At 37.4% G+C, this 27,834-nt stretch overlaps 1 protein-coding gene across 1 annotated transcript in view; it reads left to right on the forward strand.

Moving 5' to 3' along the window:
- The window catches only part of FSIP1 (fibrous sheath interacting protein 1), a 178,382-nt gene that overhangs the window by 31,835 nt on the left and 118,713 nt on the right, over positions 1–27,834 (forward strand). The window contains exons 7-9 of the mRNA XM_004687565.2: positions 17,625–17,723; positions 21,041–21,159; positions 22,850–22,960. Of these exons, the coding sequence (XP_004687622.1) occupies positions 17,625–17,723; positions 21,041–21,159; positions 22,850–22,960 (329 nt within the window). The remainder of the gene's footprint in view (positions 1–17,624; positions 17,724–21,040; positions 21,160–22,849; positions 22,961–27,834) is intronic.

A 27,834-nucleotide genomic window follows, 5' to 3' on the forward strand; every position in this document is an offset into this window, starting at 1 on the left:
TGTTGCTGCAAAAGACATGTGTTTATTTTTTTGGTTGCTGAGTAATATTCTATTGTTATACTACATCTTCTTAATTCACTTATCCCTTGCTGGTTGTTTTGGTTATTTTCATAACTTGGCTATTGTAAATAGTATTGCAGTGAATATAGAAGTGCAAATATCTTTTCAAAGGAATGTTTTTGCATTATCTGGATAGATATCTAATAGTGGAACTGCTGTATCATGATGTTTCTATTTTTAATATTTTGAGATATCTCAATACTGCTTTCCATAGGATTAGTATATATTCCCACCAGTGCTCTCTATATTCTATTTTCTCTACACTGTTTCCTGTACTTGTTTCTGATTTTTTAAAGCAGCAAATTCTCATGGTGTGAGGGTGTATCTCATTGTGGTTTGATATGCGTTTCCCTGATGATTAGTGATGAACATATTTTCCTTTGTCTGTTGACCACAGACACTTGTAGAAGTGTCTAAGATTTTCTGCCTAGTTTTTGATATTTTGTTTTCTTGTTCTTGAGTATGTATAAGTTCTTTGTAGATAATTAACTTCTTGTAGCCATGTATGATATGCAAAATTTTTTTGCCATTCAGTGGCCAGTTTATTTGCTGTACTGATAGGCATATCTTGGGGAGACGTTACCAGTCCACCATTGTTCACCCACTAGTACCCAAGAGTCAGATCTAGCCCATACACAAAGTACTTTTCTTGCCATTCTCTAGTCCACAGAGTTCATTACAGCATCTACTCAGTCCAAAATGTCATTATTTTAAAGCTCCAAATCACATTATCTAAATTCTCAACATCAGGTATATGTGATAAGTTTATAACACCCTCAGTTATAATCTTTCTGGGATAGAATTCCTTTTCACCTGTGGACCTGTGAAGCTATACATCAAGTTATCTGCTTCTAAACTTCACTGATAGTTCTAAACTGAAGAAGACAGAAGGAAGAAAGTGGTCACCCATAGAAAGTAATTTAAAGTATAACAGGGCAGATTCCACTAGGTTTGAAGAAAATAATCTGACAATCTCATAGGGGTTAATTATTTGTTTTGCCTTTGTCACATTTTCCTCCTGTGCTTCTAGCTCTGAATTTATAAGTGAATGTAAACACAAGACAGTGTTCTTAATCATATATCTGAAAATCTGTGAATACTCTAAAACCTTTTCTGTCAAATTCAGTTGTATATTTCTGCACTTGGATGTAAATGTGAAATATTCTAAGAAAATATGGCGGTTGCTTTCTGTCCTGATTTGTAGAAGAGTGAGGGAGAAAAATTCCAGTGTGCCAGTTAGCACAGTTAAGGATACTTGGTTTTTAACCTCAGCATTGCTTAGCAATCCTTTTACATTCTTCAAAGTAGCTATTCCAAGTTATCAGTATGTATTAATATTTAACCTTCCATACTTTTCCACAAATCCTTCATTTGTTCAGTGTAACTTGTCAAGAGAAAATGGATAAACTGTATGGGAACCCCTTCCATATTCTCTCTTTCTGTTTCTAACTATAGCTCCTCCATCACTCCATTCCCTCTTACTTTAGAGGGAAGATTCTCTTCTCCAAGTACCTGGAATCCTTATTCTTTGTTAGCTCTCTATTTTCTCCTCCTTCTACCCACTTACTTGCATTACTGAAGCCTATTCCTTGTTTTGTATGTTTTCTCTATCTTGGTTAATGATTTTATCATTCATCCAATCTTTGTGGTTATTAATTTTATGTGTCATTTTCATTAGATCATGGGATGACCAGATGTTTTGTTAAGCATTATTCCTGGGTGTGTGTCTGAGGGTGTTTCTGGAAAAGACTACGCTTTGGATTGTTAGCATGGATAAGTATAGTTGGGCATGTATGGGTGCCCACTATACGTGGGCATCATTCCACTTGTTGAGTAATTGGACAAAATGATGGAGGAAGGAAGAATTTGCCTTCTGACTGACTGCTTGAGTTGTGATGTCCAAGTCATCCAGCCCTCAGTATAACTTAAATTTTCCTACTAATTCTAACTGCCTTCATTTGCTTTGAGTCTTGTTAGTTTATGATCATCTGGAAATACTCGTTTTTCATGTTCTTTTTAATATTATTCCTATTCTGAAAATTATTTAGTGAAAGCATGATAAATTACTTAAATTATCATAAGGTTTTTCTTTCTTGACAAGCTTATTAATTGTTTAAAAATGAATAGATTTTAATACTAAATGAGTTTTATTACTGGATCAGTCTGTCTTGGCTATGGGAGGTTATTCTTTTAATCAAAGTACCAATTTTGATTAGTTGAATTTATTTGGAATTTATATATATATATATATATATATGCGCTTGTGTGTGATTGTGCGCATGCATGTTAATGGTGTTGGGGATTGAAGTGAGGTTGGCGTGTGTATGTGCAAATGTTTTGTAAGGCTATTTAGCTTAATAAAATGAGTGAGACAAGTTGTTGATTTATTTCTATTCTTTAAAATAGTTTATATAACATGGAAATTATCTATTCCCTAAAATTTTTGAAAGATTTCACTGGCAAAACCATCTGGTTTAAATAACTTCTCTGACTCTCTTTTCAGCTTCTTTCATACTTTCTACTCTATTTCAGTTTGCTAGTTCTCTGGAGTCAATTTTGACAATAAATCCATGCCACTGAAATTTTAAAGTATCTATTTCACTGAGATTTGACATTTTACTAATAACGCCTTTACACAATATTAAAATGCATCCTATATCTTTCTAATTTTCTTCATGTTTTTCTTTTTGATTTTAGAGTTTTTTGTTAGGTTTTAATTTTAGCAGTTTTAGATTTACAGAAAAACTATGAAGTTAGTATAGATATTTTCTATATACTGGCAAACACTTTACCCTGTTGTTATACCATCTCATATTAGTATGAAATATTACTATTAACCAAGTCCACACTTTTTATTAAGACTTTCAAATTTATATAATGCCTTTTTTATGTTCCAGAATCTTATCTAGGATTCAATGTTGCATTTATTTATTCAAAGATTTATTTTCATTTATGCATAGAAGAAGTAGGGTGTTAGCCAAAGGTGTGGGAGGTGAGAGGATTCACCAGAGACAGAGCAGAGAGCAGAACACTGTTGAGGGGAGCAGTGGGTGAGAGAGGAGAGGTCTGCTGCACCATGGTGTTAGTGTTCTGGCCAAGATTGAACTCATGCTTTAGTGGCTACTGATAGAGTGATAGCACTGAGATTTCACCTCCTGCGCCACCAGGGAGGCCCTGAATGTTGCATATAGTCCTTATGTCTCCTTAGGTTGCTCTTGGCTGTGTACTTTCTATGCACTTTTTAACACTACATGTTTTTCATGATTGTGGCAGTTTTAAGGTGTACTGGATTATGTATTCTTATAGCTAGGTATCCTTGGAATGAAGACCATGCTATTAAAATACCATTTCTGTTATGTCATCTCTTACTCTAGGTATAACTTATTATTGTTGGCTGTGTTCATTTTTATCACCTGGCTGAGGATATGTGTATAAAGTTTCTCTATTGTAAAATTCCTCTGCTTCCTCCCCCTTCTTCTGTACTGCCCTGTTTGGAAGGAAATTACAGCCTATACTAACGAGTGGTGAGTTTTACCTAATCTCTTTGAAGGTAGGATACTTACATAAATTTTTTTTTGGTATTATTTTGCATGGGAGATTGTCTGTTCTCCCTTTCTATTTTTTATTCAATTATTTATGTTAGTATATATTCATGGATATTTATTTCATACTTTGGGTTAAAATTTGATACCGCTTATTTTGTTGCTCAGATTTTTCCAATTTAGATGTTGGGAACACTTTCATTTGACTAGTGTATCTTTCATCCTTATGAGTTTTGTCGTTGGTGGTGAGCACTTCCTTACTTTCTGGGACTACAGGATTCTTCAAACTTATCTTCTGTATTTCTTACCCGAGTCCTGCCAACTATTTTTCCAAGGATCTCTTGGTTCCTCTTTTTACAGAATGATATTAGAACCCAAGATCAGGATGATTGTTGTACTTGTTGCTACGAGGGGAGTCATTGATTCTAGGCCCTCCAAGAAAGAAAATATTTGTGTGTCTACCAACCCATTAAACACTACCTATATATATTTCTGTGTGTAACCATTTGTTTTTATATTAAGCTACCTACAACTTCATACTGATGTCTCTAATTTATTACCACATGGATCATTTTAGTCTTTTCCCTTTGCCAGTCTGTAATCTCCAGTACAACAGCAAGAAACTTGATTCCCACCATCTCCCATCTATTTACTTAATTGTTCAGTGCTAGCTTATGTGTAAAGTTATATCATATTTTAACCTGTACCCCATAAGAGATAACTCTCTGGAGTATAATGTCACTTGCAGGTTCTATTGCTTTTAGCTTGCAGAATCCCCTTATTTCTAGTTACATAAGGTGAGCACATTTCTTCACCACCCCCTTCTGTGAGATTCTTTAATTCATTTGTATATTAAAATTGTTTTTTGTCACTTCACATTTCATCCTGGGATACCTTGACACTCTAAATAATCTTTTTAAAATTTGCATATTTTAAGGTTCATTCTCTGATGAGGTTACAGAGTTTCACAAATGCAGTATCATGCAAATACCATTATAATGTCATACACATTAGTTTTATCACCCTAAAAATTCCTTTTGTGAATCCTCTTCTCCTTTAATTCCTAACCATCACTAATCCTTTTACTGTCACTGTATTTTGCCTTCCAGGATGTTATATAATTGCAGTAATAGAGCATTGTAGCCTTTGCTATAATAATGCCCTTTCACTTAAGATTTATTCATGTCTTTCTGTAATTTGATAGGTGATTTCTTTTACTTTTTTGGTTAGGATTCAATTTCTCTTATATTCTTGAGGAAAGCAAACACATCCAGGTATATATCTCTTGATTTTACAACGTGACACACTAAATAGGTTAGTGAAGGCTAAGAATTAACTATTATTTTTATTTCTTGACTTCATTGATTTTACTTTTTCCAAAAACTTCTTGTTTCAAAGCCATCTTACCTTGCTCCAGATTACAAAATGAGGTGGAAAATTTACCACTTTGTTTTACAAAATAGCAAAATGCTCACTGCCTAAACCAGATTTTACATAGAATACTGTTGTGACCAATGCCATTTATAAGTTTAGAACTTGAAGTTTAATGTTTTATTAATAGGAACATTTAAAATGCCAAAGAGGAAAAATTGCACAAAATGAAGAATGATGTAATATATATGTATGTGTGTGTGTGTATATTATATATGTGATGTGATGTGTGTGTGTGTGTGTGTGTATTACATACTGTTAGGCCCCTAGGCCCCTCTGTCTGGGTCTCAGACTCACCCTGGGCCCAGAAAGGAGGACAGGCAGATAGAGTTCCTGGTGCTAGCTCCTGGAATTGGCTGAAACTAGACCCTGATATCAGCTCCTGACTCATGACCGAGACATCTGTTCTTAGAAACCCGTCCTTGAGTGCTGTGAAACTTGTTACTCTTTGAATTTGCACCGGCTATGATGTATGTAACGGCCGACAAGGGCCTATATATTCTCTGACAATCCTATGGTCTGGGTCTTGCTCTCCCTGTGTGGCCTGCGTGCCTGCAGGGAGGCTTGACCCCAGGTAGCTGGCTTAATAAACTCTGCTTGCTTGTGCATCTCTGATCCTGTTCTTTGTTGCGGGGGAACAACCGGGTGATTTCGGACCCTAATAATACCAAAGAGGACAAACAAATCTCCATGTCATCCTTATAGACCAGGAACACAAAAAGATGTTATGTGCTCATTCCACCAAAGTCACATGACATTGTTCCACTACTTAGGATTCTGGCTTCTCTCTTCAAATATGGAGTGAAAACTCTGACCTCATTTGGGATAAGAGAATGGAACTGAGCAAATCTGAGGAATGGCTTAGTTGGTGCATCCTCATCTTTATGCTTATGACTACAGGACAGGACCTAAAAGCAGACACAGGATGAGACAACAATAATAGGACTTATTAACATGGGAAGAAATAGGGAGAATTCACTGATTGGCACATGTCTGATGCTGCCCCAGATCGCATCATCTAATCAGAGACCAAATTTTAAGCCAGAGCTGTACATGGCAAGGGAGATTTTCCACTGATATGCCTCCCCACCAGTGACTTCACTGTCCAAGTCCCAGCTGTATATTTGCTAAAGTGCCAGTGGTATAACTGCCAAAAGCCCAGCAGTTTAACTGCCAAAAGCTTAGAAGTTTAACTGTCCAAAACTCCAGCAGCTTAATTACCCAAAAGTGCAGCAGTTTGAAGTACCCGAAGTTCAGCAGTTTTAACTACCCACAGCTCAGTAGTTTTAACTACTCAGAGCCTAGCAGTTTATCTGGCCAGAAGCCTTTAGCTGTTTAACTGGCCAAGAACCTCAGCAGCTTAACTGCACCCAGAATGCCAGCAGTTTAACTGCCAAAACCGCCAGCTTTGCCTCTATTTCCCATCAGCCCCTGCTCAGGGCATGAGGTTTGAAAAGCTCTCCCTTCTACCATCCATTTGGCTATGAGCTTTGGCTCAGAAGTTGCTCCTTACTGTTCTTCATAAAAGAAGTTGCTGGATATGGCTCTGAAACAGGCCCTGGCTCTGGCCTGCTCACTGACTCTGGACCTCTACTGGCCCTGGCTACGTCTCTGGCTTGGAATCTCTCTTCCTCATCTCTCAAAACCTTTTCATACCAGAGAGGAAAGGCATTGGGGACAGTATCATTGATCTTGGCCAAAAACTCCAGCACTTTCATCTTGATGGTTTTAGTATGGGCTCTAGTGCCTTACAGGAACTCACAGTGTGCAGGATCATTGTTGGACGCTTGCTGGTTCTCCAGGTACTGTTCCTCTACCCAGCTGCTCTTGGTAATGAGCTTTCTGGTCTCCCCATAGATGAAGTGCTGTACTCCAGCATACACCCATCATATTCAGTACTTCCCAGATGTCCTCCTCAGGGCATGGTTGCCATCCATGAAGATTACGCCCAGGATAGTTATCCAGAAGCCCTTATTGGACATGCTCTGCTCATCTCATAAGATTGGGCTCTGGGTCTACTTCATGTCAGTGCCAAGCACTAGCTGCATGCACTCAGAGGCTTGGCTGAAGATCACAGGGACGTGATCCTGATAATTTTTGATAACGACTCAACTTTTCTGGTAGAGAGTAGCTCCATTTTGTGAAACTTGAGGAGCAGAAACTCCACCAAGTCACCCGCCTTCTCACTGATGGCATTGCTAAACAGCGACCTTCTGTCTGGCAGGGTCAGTGAAATACTTGGCCCCTCTTCTTCTTGGATGCTGGAGCACTGATCTGATTTGATTGGTGAAGTGGCAGCCACAACTGTGGGACACAGTGGACTCTCTGAGGACATTGGAGAGGACTTGACTTGGCAGCAGCAAAAACCTCCTCCATGGTGCCTTGACTCCTGGCTCAGTCTGGGATTCTTCTGCTCTGTGACCTGAGGACTTGTGCCTGATCAAGGCCTTTACCTCCTGGTTCTTGGAACCCCCTGATGCTTGGCAGGACTTCTGTTTACCTGAGGCCACCCTCCCTAAAGGAAAGGTTCACTTTAATTATGCGTCAAAGATGGAAACGAGGGGAAATGTGGTGAGAAGCCACATGATTCTTGTGCCCTGTGACTTGACTCCTGACAGGACCTCTGCCTTGCCCCTGTAGACCAAAGCGGGGATCCTTACTCCGATTTCCTTGTCTTGGTGAATAGTATTTCATTCTGTGGGTGTACCACAGTTTGACACTTTGACCTATTGAGAATAGCTTCAATTCTAGTCTTTAGTGATTAGAGTGATTAGAAATAAAACTACTTCAAACATCTGTGTGCAGTTTTTATTGTAGACATAAAATTTCAGTTTCTTTAAATATTTCTCAGTTGAATTGCTAGAATGTTTAACTTTGTAAGAACTGCTTGTATCTTTTTACATTCCTACCAGTAAAGAGTGAGGCTTTCTGATGATCTGTATCCTTGCCAACAATTGAATGCTTAAGTTTCAGCCAATCTAACAGATTTATCATGGTTCCTCATTTTAATTTTCATGTGCATTTTCCTTTAAAGATTTATTTATGCATACCAGAACTGGGGTACAAGCCAGAGGTATGAGAGGGCATGAGAGTTTTCACCAGACAGAGTGGTGTGCAGAACAGGCAGATCTATTGAAATATACTGCTGAGGGGACAGGAGAGGTCCGCTGTGCCATGTGGACCACCGCCAGGTGGGGGATGGAACTTGCACTGTGCTAGCTTGCAGTGCTGTGTCCTAACCCATTGTGCCACCAGAGAGGGCCTGATAACTGCCTTTTTTCTGTATACTCATATTACCTTTGTGAGTACATACAGGGTGTGTGTGTGTGTGTGTGCGCGCGTTTGTGTGTGTAGAGGAGGAGGGAGGGAGGGAGATACGGAGATTGGTGGGGAGGGGGAAGAGAATGAATGAACATCAGGCCCTGTCTTCCTCTAAATATGCCACCCTGAAATTGCTTCTTCACATTTGTCAAGAGTAATGTGAAGCACTGTGTGTGGAGTCTCCTCCCAGAGTTCCAGGTGTGCAGTGAGGCAGAAACCACACTGCTCAGGGTCTCTCCATTCTCTAATGATCTCTAGTCCACTCCAGAGTTTCACCTTCAAGGCACTGTGTGCCAGGTAGTAGCCTAACATTTGTGTCATTTGTGTCTACTTTAAACTCTGCCTTTGATGCTCTTCTATGTTCTCCTGCATTGTCTGGCATGGACTTTATTTCCCTAGGTGGCAGGAAATATCTTAACTACATCCTGCAAACTTCCTTTTTCAAGACTTCTTAAAAAGTCTGTGATCAGTCCCTCAATCTCTGGCTCTTTTTTTTTTTTAATTTATTTTTACATTATTCTTCATTTTGTACATTTTTTCATCTTGGTTGTAATCCCCATGGACTTCCCACCACTGGTTAACCCATGTGCTATCACCATAATCACGTGTGCTCTTCCTGCCCCAGTTTTGATCCTGTTCCCCTCTCTACCCCTGTAGAATGTCTCTGGCTTATAGTTTATTGTTTTTTGTTTTTACTTTATTACAATTGCTTTTTCTTTTTTCCTGATCCCTATGTTCCTGTTATGAGTGAAACCATCTGGTATTTTCTTTTGCTATCTGGCTTATTTCATTAAGCATGACCCTTTCCAGTTCCATCCAGGTTGCTGCAAAAGGTATGACTATCTTTTTGATTGCTGAGTAGTATTCCATTGTGTAGATGTATCACATTTTCTTGATCCAGTCATCCATTTTTGGGCTTTTGGGTTGATTCCACATCTCACCTATTATAAAGAAAGCAACAATAAACACAGTGGTGCAGGTGTCCTTTTGAGTTAATGTTTTTGTGTCCTTTGGGTAGGTAGATAGGAGTGGGATTGCTGGATCATGTGGAAGCTCTAGTTTTAGCAATTTGAGAAACCTCCAAACAGCTTCCCATAGTGGTTGGACCAGTTTGCATTCCCATCTGCAGTGCAGGAGAGTTCCTTTTTCTCCACATCTTCACTGACATTTGTTGCTTGTTTTTTTTTAATATGTGCCATTCTCACTGATGTGAGATGGTATCTCTGTGGTTTTGACTTGCATTTCCCTTATTACAAGTGATGCTGAACAGTTTTTCCTCTTTGGAGAAGTGTCTTTTTAGCTCTCCTGCCCAGTTTTTGATGGGGTCTTTCACTTTATTGAGTTTCATCAGCTCTTCGCATATCTTTGTGATCAGCCTTTTATCATTAGTATTGTGTGCAAAAATTTTCACCAAATCAGTGGGGTGTCTCTTTGTTTTGTGTAATGTCTCTTTTGCTGTACAGAAGCTCTTTAATGTAGTCCCAGCTGTTTATCCTTTCCTTCACTATCTTGCTTTGGGTGATGTATCTTTAAAGATGTTACTAAGGTGTATGTCATGTAGTGTTTCACCTATATTTTTTTCTAGAATTTATGGTTTTGGTCTAGCAAGAAGATATAACACTCATCAACATATACATACCAAATGAAGGAGCACCAAAATATATTAGCAAACTACTGTCATCTATGAAAATGTATATTAAATACATGCGTAATGGGAGATGTCACCACTCTAAATGATGGACAGATCAACAAGACCAAAATAAGAAGAACACTAAAGCTCTAAACAATGACCTAGACCTCATGGGTGTAACAGACATCTATGAAACATTGCACCCAAAAAAATCGGAGTACACATTTTTCTCAAATCCACATGGATCAATCTCAAGGATTGATCATATACTGGGACACACAACAAATATCAGTAGATACACTGAGATTGAAATCATGCCAATTATCTTTTCTAACCATGAAGGAATCAGGCTATAAATAAACCATGTGAAGAAAGCAAGCTCTGGTTCTTAATCTCAGGAGATTACCATAAATATTTGTAGTGAGAGCAGTGGAAAAAAATGCCTTATTTTAATTTTGACTTAACTTCAGATACAATCTCAAGAAAAGTACAAAGATCTCTCAGAAACCCTTTACCTAGATTATCCAGATGTTAGCACTATATTATATCCTATTTGTCTGTCTGTGTTTTTCTATCCATCTTTCCAGCTTGTCTCCTCTGTTTCCTTCTTCACATATGTATACATGTCTTTAGACATACATCAGGAGATTATTAACATTGATAAACTATTATTTCCAGGTGTCTTTCTACCATTCTTTATAGCAGTACTCCTAGGTCATGTATTACATTTAGTTGTCTCTTTACTCACTGTTATTTCATGACAAACATTTATGAAGACAATAGGACTATTATTTTGTAGACTGTACCCCAGTTTATACCCAACATAATTAGATTCAGGTTATGCCTTTTTGGTTGGAATTTTAGAGATGTGATAATTGTGTTCTCCTCAGTATATCATATAAGCACATAATGTCTACAGTCCCATTACTGGTGATATGAGTATTATGGTGAAGGGTGAGGGTATGGTAACAAACTGGAGGGGGGAGATCCTAAACTTTTGAGTCATAAATAACTTTTAAACTAATGTTCCAGAAAAAGGGAAAAATAAGCTTTGATTACTTGGTTAAGGTGATATCTCACAAGTTTGTCTCTTGTGTAGTTACTGTTTTTTCATTTGTACTGAATAAATTCACTTGTGGGAAGATACTCTGAGATTCTTCTTTTTTTTTTTTTTCAGATATTCACATCCATTACTTTTATCATCCATTGATAATTTCCATCTGAATGAGTTAGGAAGGTTACTCAGTGGTTATTTTCTGATTCCATCATTTCTTCTACATTATTTTTTTTTCATCTGTAAGAAATTTCTGAAGGAGAACATTTGGAATTTAGAAAATGCCTTTTCTTTCAAGGAATCAAGGTTATGCAGTTGAATGACTTTCAAAACTGTTGTCCTTTAAGCTCAAAGCTGAGATATAAGCCTTTGTTCTAGGTTGTAGACACTTGTATCTGAGGCAAACAATACCACTGAGACTATGGGTGAAGAGTCACAGTTTCACAAGAATAATTTCTGCCTGGAAAAAGCCTCTAGGATTAAAATCCTCAGATACCACCTACTGTAATAGTCTTTGGTATTGCCAATTTTCATACTTTTGTGTCCTTTTTATATGTGTTTTATTGTAAAATTGAGTAAAGCTGCAGCTAAAAAGGTGTTAGGGAATAAAAAATAAATTTATTGCCACTTTAAGTAAATTATGTAAGTAAAATCAGTAATAGTATGTTGCTAAAATGCTGACTTTCTGGGCCTACTTTATAATGAATAGTTACAACTCCAAGTAATAGCATTGCTCCAAAGTTTACACTGCTAATTTGCTAGATTAATTCGTCAAGTATTGTAGAAGATTAAAGTTGTAATGTCAGTTCTAAGGATGCTACATTATTATGAATTCCAAATTAGGGAAATGGAATTGATGAATTTATTTTAATATCTTAACTTGTGTATTTTGAATTTAATGGTGTATGTGTATCAGGGTGAATGTATTGTTTGCTTCTTTGTATCACCTCAGCGTGGGTGCTCGAACCAGGTTTGTTTTTAAGATAGATAGGGTATTTTTTTTTATTACAAAAGTTTATTTTTACATCATTTTGTACATTTTTTTCCCCATCTCAATTGTAATGCCCGCGGGTTTCCCATCACCAAGTCACCCGTGTGCCATCACTATAGTCCAGTGCATTTCCCTCCCCCTGCTGTTTTTGATCCCATTCCCCACTGCACCCCCGCAAAATGTCTCTGGTATATGGTTGTTCATTATTTTTGTTATTTTCTCGCCTGGGCCATTATACTCCTGCTATGAGTGAAACCATCCGGTATTTTTCTTTCTCTTTCTGGCTTATCTCACTAAGCATGATCTTTTCCAGCTTCTAGATGGGGTATTTTTTAATATGTTCTAGGTTTGTAGCTTTTTATCTGAGGCACCATTTCTGTGCCATTAGTTGGCATATTCTCTCATATTAAAGCCCTAGCAAGAAACCCTTAAAGAAGGATATTCACTTATATTACTAATTTTTTGCAAATGTACAGTGTCTAAATTTACTGAAGAGGACTTAATATTAGTTACATTATAATAAAAGAAGATGACAACCACAATTTCCTGTTTATGAGTATTAGCCTAAAGAATAATCACAAAAGGGAGAAAGCCAACTGCTAAGAATTTTTTCTTTCAAATAGTTGATTGGCCACATATTTGAAAACTTCACCTTGGGGATAGAAAATTAAAAAAAAACAAACGTATTTTGTATTATTAATTCTTTTGAGAAATCTCCATACTGTTTTCCATATTTACAGTCCTACCAATTTACATTCCTAACAATAGTGCAAAAGGGTTCCCTTTTCTAAAATCTGTGCCAATACTTGTTATTTCTTGTCTTTTTGGTAATAGCCATTTCATAGGTATGAGGTAATACGTCATTGTGGTTTTGGTTTGAATTTCCCTAATACGTGATGATGATCATCTTTTCACATGTGTGTTGTCATTTGCACATTTTCTTTGATAAAATATCTACTTAGATCCTCTGCCTATTTTTTAGTTATTTGTTGCTGAGTTATATGAATTCTTTATATATTTTGCAGACCTATGATTTGCAAATACCTTCTTCTATTCAGTGGATTGCCTTTTTGTTTTGTAATTTCTTTCACTTCTGTTTTGTAATTTGATGTAGTTCCATTTATTTACTTCTTATTTTTCAATTTCTTTGCTATTATAATTGAATCACCAAAGACATTGCTAAGGCTGATGAGAAGTGACATTGTCTTAAGAAATGTATGTGTGGGTCATTAATTGAATCCCTGGATGCAGAAGTTTTACAGTAAATACAGAGTGCTGACTGTAATTTATAAGCAGATTTTCAATTGTGCCAGCTTTTTCTCACTCCTGACTAACAATTGTTCAAGGGTCAGTTGTATTTGTCTAACTGTATTCTGTACATAATTAAAAGCTCACAGATTGGACATTCTTCATTCCCTTCTCAAACTATCCTAGACAGAAGACTACTGTGTTTAATAGAACTTTCCTGAGGATATAACCAAAGGGCACCCACCAATAAGACAGAATTAACGTATATGACATCACTCTTAAAAATTCTTAGATCTGAAAGTGAGAAGATGGTGTCCAAGGAAGTTCCCTGCTTTGCTCCCAGTAGGAAAATCTGAAAGTAGTCCAGAGGAACACTGAACCCAGAGAGTCCTGTGACTTGGGGCAAAACCCTAGGATATGGGAGGCCAGTGCTGACTGTACCAGAAGGGCACTGATTTTTAACTACATACTAAAAAAGCTAGGTGGATAGAGATATCTGGAGACTGGATGAGGTGGAAGCCTGCTGTGCAAACCTGGAACTTGCTCCCATATTTGGTTTGCAGCTCTGGGCGGGAAGAGAGCTGACTAATGTGGATGCACACACCCTTGATAGAGGGGAGGTGCATACAGAGGAGTTGTGATGCCAGGTGGGCCTTTGTCCCCCATGTCAAGGACAGGGCCCTAGATTGTGTTCCCTCTCTCCATCCTGTGGGGATAATGTAATACACTGATAGCACACAGATTGCAGAGACATGGGTCTAATAATCCAGATAGGAGGACAATCATTGGTGCCACAAGTTGGCCCCTGCACATAAGGTTTCACCAGTGACTGGGCTGCTCCAGGTCTCTCCCCCATCTCCAGACTCAGCAGCTACAGGTCAAATCTTACTGACTTATTTTCTGAATATGACATATCAAGTAAAGGAAAGCTAACAACAGACAGAAACCAAAAAATAGTGCCATCTGCTGGATAATTGGAAGTTCTGCATCCTCCAAGGTATTTCTTAGAACATTTTTGAAAGAATAGTAAACTGAAAAACTACAAATTGGGAAGTTAAAAATATAACATATGGAACCTTAAGTTCTAAGGGAATATGTCAGCACAAAGAACAACTCTCCATAATACTATCACAGATTCTTGGGTGATTTTTTTCTGGCTGTCAGAGTTCAACTTTGATGAGGAAATTCAAGGAAGGGGAAAAAAAAAACAACAACAGAAAAGTTAATCAAAGATATAAAGTAAAATTGAGAAAAATCAACTGAATGTCCTGAGAAATAAAATTGAGCAGCAGATAGAGATTGAAACTTTAAATAAGAAAATAATGGAGACATAAGATACAAAATTACTAATAAAAGAGATATATTCTGGGGAAAGTTATGGAAGTGGGATAGAAGAAAATGAAGATTGAATCAATGACCTTACAGATATTTCTCATAAAGAGTCCAGGTGGAAGAAGAAAGAGCAATACGAATCAAAAAAATGAAACACTGAGACTAATCAAACTCTACTAGGAAAGACAATTTTAAGAATAAGAGGTATTTCAGAAAGGAAAGAGAGAGAAGAGAACAGAGAACTTATTCAAAGAAGTGAGGAAAACTTCCCAAACCTGTGAAAGGAACTAAATATATAAGTCCATGACGCTAAAATGCCACTTGGTTACCTAAATGTAATGTTCTACTCCCCACTCTGTCTCTGGTGAATCCTCTCACTGTCCCTGCACCTCTGGGCTGCAACCCAGTTCTGTATGCATAAGTAAATAAATAAATCTTAAAAAAATAATCTAAACTTAAACCCTGAGAACCTAGAAAAAGGAGAGAATTAAATCAAAAGCTACTAGATAGAAAGAAATAATAAAAATTAGAATGGAGTGAAATGAAATAAAAAAGACAGTACAAAAGATCAATGAAAACACATGTTATCCTTTAAAAAAAATAAAAAGACAAACCTCTAAGTAAGCTTACAAAGGGGGGAAAAAGAGTAAACTCAAATAAATAGAATTGGAAGCAAAAGATATTCAATTCTAATATCCTAGGGTTAGCTTCCACCCCCCCTTATCCAACCAACTCTTCCAACCCAGCAAGAACTGGGTTCTCCTTTGATTGTGGCAGCTTTTGGTATGAATCACCACCATGATAGAGAATAGAAGAGGACATTTCTAGTGAGGCTGTTCTTGCCAGGAATTAAATATTTTTCCTAATTTGTTAAATGCAAATTTAAAAAAGAGAAGTTACAACAGACACTCAAAAATATTGAGTTTAAGAGATTTTTGTGAACATGTTTATACCACTCAGTTGAACAACCTTGATGAGATGATCAGATTCTCAGAAATCTACAGCTATCCCAGACTGAATCAGAAAGAAATAGAAAACCTAAAGAGACCAATTATAAGCAAGGAAATTGAAGCAATCAAAAGTCTCTTAAAAGACAAAAGTCCAGGATAAAATGGTTAGACTAGGACTATATAGATGAATTATTATAAAGCCTGGCCTCATACTTTCCAGAAAACTGAGAAAGGATATTTCCAAACATTTTATGAGGCCAACCTTACCCTGATACCAAAACCAGACAGTGACACAATAAAGAATGAAAACTACATACCAATTTTCCTGATGAACATAGATGTATAATAGATCTTTAGCAAAATTTTAGCAAGCCAAATTCAACAATGCATTAAAAGCATGACACTTCATGACCAATTGGAACTTATTCTGGTGAAGCAAAGGTGGTTCATCTTAAAATCATTCAATATAACTCATCACATCAACAAAAGGAAAGATAACAATCATATGATGATATCAATAGATGTATAGGAAGCATTTGATAAAAACCATTTATGGTAAAACCAGTTGAAAGTGGGGATAAATGAAACATAGCTCAACATAATAAAGGCCACATATGATAAACTTACAGCTGACGTCATTCTCAGTGGTAGAAAACTGAAAGCTTTTCCACTGAGATAAATAAGGATGTCTACTTTCATCACTATGATTCAACATAGTAATAGAAGTCTAGAAAGCAATTCGTAAGGGAAGGCTATCAAGGGACCCAAATTTGGAAATAAGCAAAACTATCACAATTTTCAGGTGATGTGATAATATACACAGAACATCCTAAAGACACACAAAAAACCCAACTGAAATAACAAATTAGTATAGCAAAGTAACAGGTTACACATTCAATTTACATGAATCAGTTGAGTTCCTACATAGAAACAAGCTATCAATAGAAGAGAAAGAAATGGCAAAAACAGTTCCATTTAAAATCACTTCAGAAAGAATTAAATACCTACAAAGTAAACTTAACAAAGGAGTTTAAATGCCTATACAATAAAAACTATGAGACACTGTTAAAAGAAATAGAACACACACACAAAATGGAAAGATATTTCCTGCTCAAAAAACTAAAAAGCTTTTGTACAGTGAAAGATTTACTGAAACAAAAATGTGCCCTACTACATGGGAGAATAAATTTGCACACTATACATCTACAAATACTCAAGACCTATGAAGAACTCATACAATTCAATAATAAAAAAAAACCTCCAATTAAAAAAATGGGCAGAAATGTTAAATAGACACTTCTCCAAAGAAGTTATACAGATGGCCAGCAGGCACTTGAAAGTAATGCTCATCATTACTTATTATCAGGGAAATGCAAATTAAAACAACAACAAGATACTACCTGTGAGAATGGCCCATATGAGAAAGACCAGTGGTCATGAAGATACGGAGAAAAAGGAATCCTTATACACAGTCAGTGGGAATGTAGAGGAGTGGTCCAGCCCCTATGAAAACAGTATGGTGATTTCTCAAAACATTAAATGCACATCTTCCATGTAATCCAGTATATACCACTACTAAGTATATACCTGAGAAATGAAAAAACAAACACTAATTCAAAGGGATATTTGCACATCTATGTTAATTGCAGCACTATTTGCAATTGCTAAACTATAGAAACAACCTAAGTGCCTAGTAACAGATTAGTTAATTAGGAAGATGTAGTGTATATACACAGTGGAACACTGTTTAGGCATAAAAATGATAAACTCTTGCCATTTGTGACAATATGGATGGAGCTGGAAGAATTACGCTAAGTGAAATTTAAGTCAGAAGGCACCATGGACTGTGGTGGAGGACTATGGTGCTTTGGTGGTGGGTGTGACCCTATACCTCTAACTTAACTGACAGTATTGTAAACCTCTGTCAATGCAATAAAAAGAACAAAACAAAAACCAAAAGCCTGTATAGAGGGAATCAAAGAATAATAGAGACATTAGATGTTATCGTTTTACAAATAACTTCATATTTATTTTTATTGAATAAATGAATTTTTAAAATCAACAGATCCTTCTTGCTGTGAGCATGGAGATACATTTTTCTCAGTGTTTCACACTCAAGTCCCTCCTGAAGACTACGAAAAATGTATACAGCATGTCAATCAAGGTATGTGGATTTTTGCATTCTGGTTTCTCTTCAGATTAAATCTTTTGCCTGTTATTTTTATAATTTTTACATATTGTCATTAGAAAATGTTTTTAATATATAGAAATACTGATGAAATGATTTGGTGAGATTTAATCTGGGGTGGGTGAAAGTAGATGAACTTCTTGATGAATCAAGTTTGGTGATAGGTTCATCATTGTTGAGGCTAGTTGATGGTTCATTAACCACTTTTCTTCTTTCGGATGCTTGAAATTTTATATAATAGAGAGGCTAAGAAAAGCTGATTAGGCAAGTATTAGAAATCTAGGTTAAGCAACAACAACAAAAAATTATGGAAAGAATCCTGGTGGTAGTTAGCTTTCTTTCATCCCTAAGGGCATATTCTGTGGTTAGTCATTGTAAGGGAGTTTCAATTCCAGTATTCTACTTGGGTTAGCTGCCAACCCCCTCATCTAACCAACTTTTTCAACCCAGCAAGGGCTGAGTTCTCCTTAGGATTGTGGCAGCTTCTGCCATGGATCACCACCAGGATAGAGAAGAGAAGAGGACATGTCTAGTGAGACAGTTCTCAGCAGGCAATTCAAGGTTTTTTCCTATAGTTTGTTAAATGTATACTTTAAGGAAGCTATTATAAATGTGGACCTGGATACATTTGAGTTTTTTTATTTTTTAAATAACACCTTTTTTTTTTTTTAAAGATTCATTTATTTATGCATATAGAACTGGGGTACAGGCCAAAGGTGCAGTGGCGGTGAGAGGCTTCACCAGAGACAGACCACGGAGCAGAACAAGCAGATCGACTAAGAACACTGCTGAGGGGAGCAGTGGGCAGGTCAGGAAAGGTCTGCCACACCATGTGGGTCACCTCTGGGGCCGGGGATCGAGCTCACACTAAAGCAGCTGCGGCCAGCTTGCAGTGCTGCGTCCTAACCCATTGCGCCAATAGGGAGGGCCCTAATTAGAGTTATTTTAATATCATATAATAGTATGCAAAACTTCAGCTGAATAAACCTGTTATTTTGACAAAATGGTTTGCAACTTGGATTATGGAAGATATAAATTTCATTTTATTTTTTAAAGATTTCTTTACTTATGTATACAGAACTAGAGTACAGGCCAGAGGTGCAGGGGTTGTGAGAGGATTCACCAGAGACAGAGTGGAGAGCAGAAAAGGAGAGCAGAAGTACACTGAGGAGGGGAGCATGGGGCAAGTCAGGAGAGGTCTGTTTCACCATGTGAATGACCTCTAGGGCTGGGGATTGAACTCAGATCTGCAGCCAGCTTGCAGTGCTGTGTTTAACCCACTGTATCACCACGGAGGGCCCAGAACTTAAAAATTTTATATCTATGGAGGTTACTCAACAAAAAGATAACTCATACTTTAGAGGAAACGAGTGATGAAACATACTTTAATGGTAGTTGATTTATAGAGTAAGTATGTGATTGTTTAAAAATCAAGTACCAATTATAAAATGTAGATTTATTTGCATAGAAATTTAACTAAAACTTGCTAAACTCAGATTTTTAAAAAAGATTCATTTATTTATGCATACAGAACTGGGGTATAAGTTAGGGGGTGGTGAGAAAGAGTGGGGAGCAGAACAGGTCTAGTGACAAAGTTCACTGCTGAGGGGAGTAGCTGGCAATCAGGAGAGGTCTGCTGCACCATGTGGATCACCCCTGGGGTAGGGATCGAACTCATGCTAAAGTGGCTTTAGCTTCTTAGTGCTGTGCTTTTATTGAGCCACCAGGGAGGGCCCTAAACTCAGATTTTTATTTAAATTTAGAACTCTTGTCTTTTTCCTGTTTTTAGCTATTATTATAAAAACTTATCTTTAATTATTAAATTTGTATTGAAAATTTGATAATTAGTTTTGATAAATATGCCAATTGACTAGTTCCCTCAATTCTTTTTATTAAGGTAACTTCTCTCATAAAACAAAGATAATTTTTAAATAACCTTTGTTTAAACTGAGTTACTGGCTGGTGTTTTTTCCTTTTGGTCTTTAATGTATCAGTTTACCCTATTTTGTAAGGTGACTTCATAAAAAAGGAGTCCTCTTTGTGCATTTTTTAAGAGCTTTAATGAAGGGTTCACATGATCTTCTTTTAAATGGTGAAAATAAGAAATAGAATGAAGGGAAGAGTCCACAAGTAGTTTTTTTGCCCTCATTTTGAGCACTCAGATGTAACCATCTGTGAGGTTGATTCAGGCCTCTTTTCAAGGGCTGAGAAAAGCTGACAAAGATAGTCTCTAGGGATTTGTACAGGTGGGCTATAGAACTTTCAAGGCCTTGTTTAGAAGACAACCTTGAACAAAAAGTTTATTGTTCTGGGCCCTTCCTGGTGGTGCAGTGGGTTAAAGCACAGCACTATGAAGCTCTCCGCAGCCACTGTAGCACTGAGTTCGATTCCCAGCCAGAGAACTGTCCCACATGGTGTGACAGACCTCTCCTATCTTGCCTGCTGCTTCCCTCAGCAGTGTATTTCAGTAGATCTACCTGTTCTGTTCCTCACTCTGTGTCTGGTAAATCCTCTCACCCCCTGCACCTCTGGCCTGTATGTCCGTTTCTGTATGCATAAATAAATCTTTAAAAAAGTTTACTGTTCAGAGAATATGATGGCAAATTAATAGAATAACAAGAAATGACTCTAGCCTTTAGAGAAAATTTTGTTTCATGTAAGATCTAAGTAAAAAATATCTTAAAATCTGGCCCTCCCTGGTGGCGCAGCGGGTTAAAGCACAGCACTGAGAATCTAAGACGGCTTCCGCATGGGTTCGACTCCCGCCTGCCCCGGAGGTGACCACATGGCGTGGCAGACCTCTCCTGGCCCGCCCACTGCTCCCCTCAGCAGTGTACTTCGTCGATCTGCCTGTTCTGCTCCCCACTCTGTCTCTGGTGAAGCCTCTCACCCTCCACATCTCTGGCCTGTACCCCAGTTCTGTATGCATAAATAAATAAATCTTTAAAAAAATATATCTTAAAATCCCCATAACCTCAGAGATTTCTTCTACACATGCATCATTTGAAGTTTTTTTTTTTTCCGTGTTTCATTCAATTCCCAAGGAATTAATAGCAAGAAGTTTGGTAGATGATAAGAGATATCAAAAGTTTTCTGAAATTTTCATTGCAAATTGTGGTAGCACATTTATTTATAAGTTTCTGTTTATATTATGTTTTTGGATCTGGAATTTAGAAGTTCTTATGCGTATTTTACTTTATATATATTTTGATATGTGGTAAAAGTGAAGTCATACCACATACCATGATTCTCAGCTATAATGTTGAAAAACTTCTGAACTTTTTTAATACTAGATTTTACCAGTGATGTGGAAAGAAATGAGACATTGATCAAAGCAGAAAAACACTTCTCAAATACAGAAAATGAGCTCAAGGATAAACACAGCAAGGATTTTATTAAACGAAACATTGAGGTATGTATTTAGAAACTCAGGAGCCAAAATGTGGGACTAAATGAACTGTGAAATTGGAAATAGTTGTATTCTGCGTCTTTAAATATTTTTTTATCCTGATATATGTATTTGAAATGGAAACAGTATATGTAATTGAAAGAGGAGTATCATGAACCATTACTTCATTAATCTCTAGTCCATCCTTTCCTATCATGTCCTAGCCTTTTTTTTTTTTAAGATTTTATTTACTTATGCATACAGAAATGAGGCACAGGCCAGAGGTGCAGGGGCGGTGAGAAGATTCACCAGAGACAGAGTGGGGAGCAGAACAGGCAGATCTACAAAGTACACTACTGAGGGGAGCAGCGGGCAGATCAGGAGAGGTCTGCCGTGCCATGTGGGTCACCTCTGGGGCTAGGGATGGAACTCACACTGAAGCAGCCACAGCTTGGCTTAGCTTCACTATGCAGCGCTGCAACCCACTGTGCCACCAGGGAGGGCCCATGTCCTAGCCTTTTAAAAAATATTAACTGCAACTCCTAGAATAGATCTGGTTCCTGCAATTTGAAAAACATTTATTTAGGTAATTAAGTATTATTTATCTGGGCAATGTTTCCTAGATATTTTTGTGTATTTGTAATTCTGTTTTTTAAAGTAGTAAGACTGAATATATACCTGGTACCTTTAGAAGGTCAAGTGGGAAATGCTCATGGCAGAGCTGGGGAAGACAACTGTGCTGTGTTGCTCTCTCCCAGGTGGTCATTCATTGGTCATTTGCTTGATCAGGGCTGTGCTTCAGGGGCTTGTTCTTGGTCTTCCAGTTTCTGCGGTCTAACTTGGTTTGTCCTTATAACAGATTTAGACTACTCAAGGACTCAGGGTCTCCTATATTAGATCAGAGTGCTAATTAATGAGCTCCCAGCAAGAAATATAAGTGTAGTGGACAGAAAGTTCATGACAAACCACGTAAGCAGCTGAGTCACTAGAAAATTGTATGGTAAGGGAAGGATTAACGAGGAAAGGTAAATGCTTCCTTATAGTTCAAACCTGATGCTTTTTTCCACAATTAGCTTATCATTTCCTGCCAGGACTGTCCTCTGGGCTTTCAGTTTTTCCATGATACATATTTATATGTACTGCAGGAAGCCTTCACTTGAGCTGTCTCTTTGTGCTGTCCCAATGAATGTTGTTTTATTGTTCAGTTTTCCAAGAGTAATAGCATTTCTCCCATATTGAAATTTATACTGACACAGACTAGCAACTCCACCATAGATTTTCCTTTGACTCTTTTAGTGGTAGTAACTGATTATCTTTATTTAAACTCCTGATATGATATTCTTGAAAATTAAAAGCAGTTTCATCTGGCAGATATGTACCATTAGGAAGTGGAAAGAAGATTCCTTCCAAATGCCTCAGTAATTATGTTCTTGTATTGTACAATTTGCAAACTGTCTACATTTTATTGTTTTTGTGTTTTACATAAAATGTTTCAAATTGTTAACATGAAATCCTGCTTATAGTGGGTATATCTTTGCTTAGAGAATGGAGCTAGATACCAAAAACTTGGCATAGAATGAAATTACTTAGCAAATGACAAATCTAACAAAATTTGCCTTACTGTATCTGTACAGAAGCCTCAGATTCCATTTTTATTTTTTTTCAAATATGAGCTGCTTTGATTTAATATGTTTTCTATTCATGTATTTTGTAGTTGGTGAAGGATTCAGGAAAACCAGTGGTTATGATTGAAAGAGAGAAGAAAAGGCTAATTGAACTTTTGAAAGACTTAGATGATCAAGATTCAGGGCTGTCCAGTTCTGAGGTATGTAAATTCTGATAGTCAGTAACCTCTGTGCTTTTTTTTTTTAAACCTCTATGCTTTTCAACTTTAATTTTTTATCGTGTTATTTACCCACTAGCACAAATTTGCTATCATTTTTCAGATTGAGACAATATTCTCTAGCTTAAACAAAATTTTGCTTTATGAAGTTTTTAATCAAAGTTTTCAAATTAATTTTGGTCAATTTGTTATTGACTCTCAAATGATAATTTTATGTCATTTTAAGTGTGTCTTCACTTTGGCTATCACAATAATAAGCTCTGCCTGTGATGTGATGGGCTTAGTCACTTGATGACATATGAGTGTTTGTGTTTCTCTATATCCTTTTTTTTTTTTTTTTTAAAAGATTTTATTTATTTGTGCATACAGAACCAGGGTATAGGCCAGAGGCTCAGGGGCGGTGAGAGGCTTCACCAGAGACAGAGCGGGAACAGAACAGGTAGATGGACGAAGTACACTGCTGAAAAGTACACTACTGAGGGGAGCAGCGGGCAGTCAAGAGAGGTCTGTGGCACCATGTGGATCACCTCCGGGGCAGGAGGGGTTCGAATTTATGTGTAAGTGGCTTTAGCTTTTTAGTGCTGTGCTTTAACCTGCTTAGCCACCAGGGAGGGCCTCTCTATATCCTTTTTTTAAACTTTCATTGTTCCTAAACTGGCTCCATGGTAGTTCATGGTAGTCTTCATAATCCTAAATAACACTGGTTTTCCCAGTTAACTCTGAACATCCATTTCCCTGAAGAGTTTTGAGGGAGCATAAATTGAGCTTAAGGAGAGCAACATGTAATAGGGATGCAAATGTAATTTTTTACTTTTATTTATTTATTTTATTTTCCTCACATGGTATACTTTATTCTTTTTTTTGTACAACTTTTTGCTTATCCTAGACTAAATAACATGTTTTTTTTGCTTGTTTGCCTATATATGTAATTATCACAAATCCAACTCCAAAGTTTTTTGGGGATTGCCAGTGTCTTCTATCAGGGTTTTCACAAGTATCAGGCACTCTATCAATTTCACTGTCCTGAACAGTCTCACCCAGAGTCTCAGAATGGGCAGTTTCCTCTGGTTGGCCACCAGTTCATCCAGGATGCTCTGCTTACCTTGCCTGGATTGAAGTTTCCGTATCTTTGGTCTCCCTATATTTTAATTTATAATTTTGTTTGGCTAAGCACACCCTCCAGTAGCTTTTAAGAAAGAATTCTTAAGAGGCAAAGTCAAAAAAAGATAAACTAATGATATTTACAGCAACATGGATGGAGCTAGAAGGGATTATACTCAGTGAAATAAGTCAGAACGAAAAAAGATATCAGATGGCTTCACTTATAGGAGGAATATAGGGGAAACAAGACATTAGGGGAAAAAATAGCCCTAATAAAACAAATCAAAATTAAATTAGACACTCTCTGCAGGGAGCAGAAGAGTGATCAAAATGAGGGAAGGAAGAGCATAAGGGATTCTAGTGATGGTGCACTGGTAAACTGGTGGTGGAAATTCTATGGGGACTATACCCCAGAAAAGAAAGCAAACATTAAAGAAAAAAAAATGAGGGCTTCCCTCATGATGGCATAAGGGGTTATGAATTCGATCCCCAGCCAGGGAGGTGACTGGTGTAGCAGACCTTTCCTATCTCACCCACAGTTCCCCTCAGCAGTGGATTTCAATCAATCTGCCTGTTCTGCTCCCCATTCTGTCTCTGGTGGATCCTCTCACCCCTCGCCACCACCTCTCTGTCCTGTACCCCAGTTCTTGTATGTATAAATAAATAAGTCTTAAAAAATAAAAAAAGATGTAAGATATATACAAATAAGGAAAAATGTACGTTTTTTTTTTTTCATTAGGTAGGGAAATATTTCTGATATTGCTCATGTTTAAATTTTTTTTTACAATATTTGCTTTGTTTATTGCACTGGCTTTTAGATTTAAAAGAAAAAGAGGGAGAAACCAAACAGGTATGAGACAAAAAGAAGAATAATGTAGGTTTTTAAAAGATGAGAGTTGGTCACATAAGGAATACTGGGACTTTTCAGTCATTCATTTGCATATGAAATTTAAAGGAATGCTTTTTACCTCTACAAAGAAATGTAATTTCCTTGTGTTCTTTGAATTGTTTAACCTGGTTTCCTGTCATTTATTTCTTTCTGTTTAATGGAAATATCATGTACTGAGCACTGCCCGGATCACCTCTGCCAGGCACTTATCTGTGCATCAATTTCCTTAGCCCAGTGCCAAGGGTGGATAGTTGCCCGCTTCCCTGGAGAAATGTCATTGGCTAAATGGGAATTCAGTAGCTTGGGATAGTAGTTCCTCAACCCCCAGCCCTGCTCCTTCACTCAAGATTGGATGAGCTCTAAGGTGCAGTTTGTTTCTGTGAGTTCAGCTGGTTTCAGTTGAGACACATCTTTGCCTGGCTTTGTTCTCTTGTCCACATCTGCTTTCCTCATACCCCTTCCCTGGAAAGCTCAGCTCCAATAAGTTACTTGAACAAAAGTCCTGTCATAGGCACAATGTTTAGGGAACCCAGTCTAAGACCTTTCAGTTAAAGAGCAGTTTTGCCCTGTGCACTGTGCCACAATACCAGTAACCAGTTAGGTGGTGGGCAAGTCAGGTGGGTGCCAACACGTGACATCAGCTGGCTGCTGCATGCAGCACAGAACTCTCAGCTCAGGGCAGCCTGGTTCCTGCAATTTGTCAAGAGAATTTTTTTTTAAAGATTTATTTATTCATTTATGCATACAGAACTGGGATACAGACCAGAGGTGCAGAGCAGTGAGAGGATTCACCAGAGACAGAGTGGGGAGCAGAACAGGCAGACTGATGAAATACACTGCTGAAGGGAGCAGTGGGCGGGTGAGGAGAGGTCTACGACACCATGTGGGTCACCTCTGGGGCAGGGATCAAACTCATGCTGGAAGTGCCTTTAGCTTCTTAGTGCTATGCTTTAACTCGTTGCGTCACTAGGGAGGGCCCAATATAGACTTTTTAATGGGAATATTTTCTCTTTTTAAGTGTAGATAATTTAGTCATTGATTCCATAGTTTTACTTTTTTGGTTATTATTATTTCTCATTTTGATCAATATTTTTTGTGTTTAGGAAAAGTTAGAGATTTTTCATTGTAATTAGGTTGTATTATTATTATTATTATTTTTTAAAGATTTATTTATTTCTTCATACAGAACTGGGGTACAGGCCAGAGATGCGGAGGGTGAGAGAATTCACCAGACAGAGTGGGGAGTAGAACAGGTAGATGGATGAAGTACACTGCTGAGGGGAGCAGCAGGGTGGGTCAGGAGAGGTCTGCTGTGCCATGTGGATCTCCTCTGGGGCAGGCGGGGATCGAACTCATGCAGAAGTAGCTTAAGCTTCTTAGTGCAGTGCTTTAACCTGCTGCACCACCAGGGAGGGCCCTAGATTGTATTATTTTTAACAGTTTTGTATAACTTTCACGTGCCAACTTTATTTTGATGTGTTGATTAATATAACATAGCCTTGTATGGATATACTACAGTCTGTTCACTTTCTCCTTGCTTTTCAACATTTGGACTTTTTTTGCAGTTATTCTTTTTTATGAATTACATGATAAGGAAAGATATAATCCAGTATTCAGAGTTACAAGAAACAGAGATGAACTTTGGTTAAAAAAATAATAACAAAAAATAAATCTATTGAGAGACTTGCGTAGCTTACCAACACAGTGGGAAGTTTGGAGAACTAGGTTTGTAAGCTAGGCAGACAACAAGGAACCACGGCCATACTGATTCCTCAGGAAAAGGCTTGCTAGGGGCTTCAACACAGTTACCAGAGACCCCTTCTCTACAACACCCCACAGGTGCTACCACCTTCACTGTTGCCTACATTAGACTCTTAACCGCTACCATGGTCACTATGAATCATGCCCATGCATATTTGTATCATATTCTCCCTCAAGAGTCAAAATCCAATCTGTTCATTTTGATTGGCTGAATCTAGGTCATTTGTTTCTTTTCTTGTTGCCAGTGGTGGGAAGAAAGAGTGTCTGAAGGGGATGTCAATGCTAACAAGATTGACTAGGTGTTAGTTGACTGAAATGGGAAAGGAGGTTGGGGACAGGGAAAGCCAAGTATGTCTTTTTAAATATGTTTTTTCCCTTTATTTTTTTTGGTTATTGTTTAGTGATTGATTCCTAGAATTAGAGCAAAGAAACAAAAGTTACAAAATTTCTCAGTATCCTTGGTGGCTAGTAGCCCTTTTATTCTTAGTACTCTTCCTGATTCTTCTGTCCTTATGCTACATGATTCCTTTCGTGACTCACCCTCTCCATAGTCCAAGAGTCAACCACTGTAAATATATAGGTAAATTCAAAATACTTATTGCCAATCTGGATCTTGAACTTCAGATACATATATTTAGCTATGTAGCATAATCTGTGGATATCTGTGAATATTGAAAGACCCAGAACAGAAATCACAATCATTTTCCTCTTCAAGCTTGCCACAGTCTCCTAGTTTAACCAATAGGACCACCATCTAGCTACACGTGTAATTTGCAATTAATTTTCCAAATTAGAATCAGAAATTTGGGTTTTGACTTTAATCTTTACTCCTTCCTCAACTCATCCTTTAAATTACTTACAGATCTTGTAAGCTCTATTATATAAGTTCCCGTGGAATGTGTCCTATTATCTGCATTCCCAGGAAACATTCCTTAATTCATCAACTTTTATTTTATGGATTTATTTATTATGGCTTTTGCTTCTTAACTAGGTTTTCTGCCTCTAATCTTGCACTTATCAGCTCCAATTTCAAAGTAAAGAGCTGTTTGTTCTGTTTCTATGATTAAGATGTAATTAAGGTGGATTATTTCCTCTAGAAACTTTC

This window comes from Condylura cristata, unplaced genomic scaffold (genome assembly GCF_000260355.1).
Source record: "Condylura cristata isolate star-nosed mole 26May11 unplaced genomic scaffold, ConCri1.0 scaffold00023, whole genome shotgun sequence".
Classification (NCBI taxonomy): Eukaryota; Metazoa; Chordata; class Mammalia; order Eulipotyphla; family Talpidae; genus Condylura; species Condylura cristata.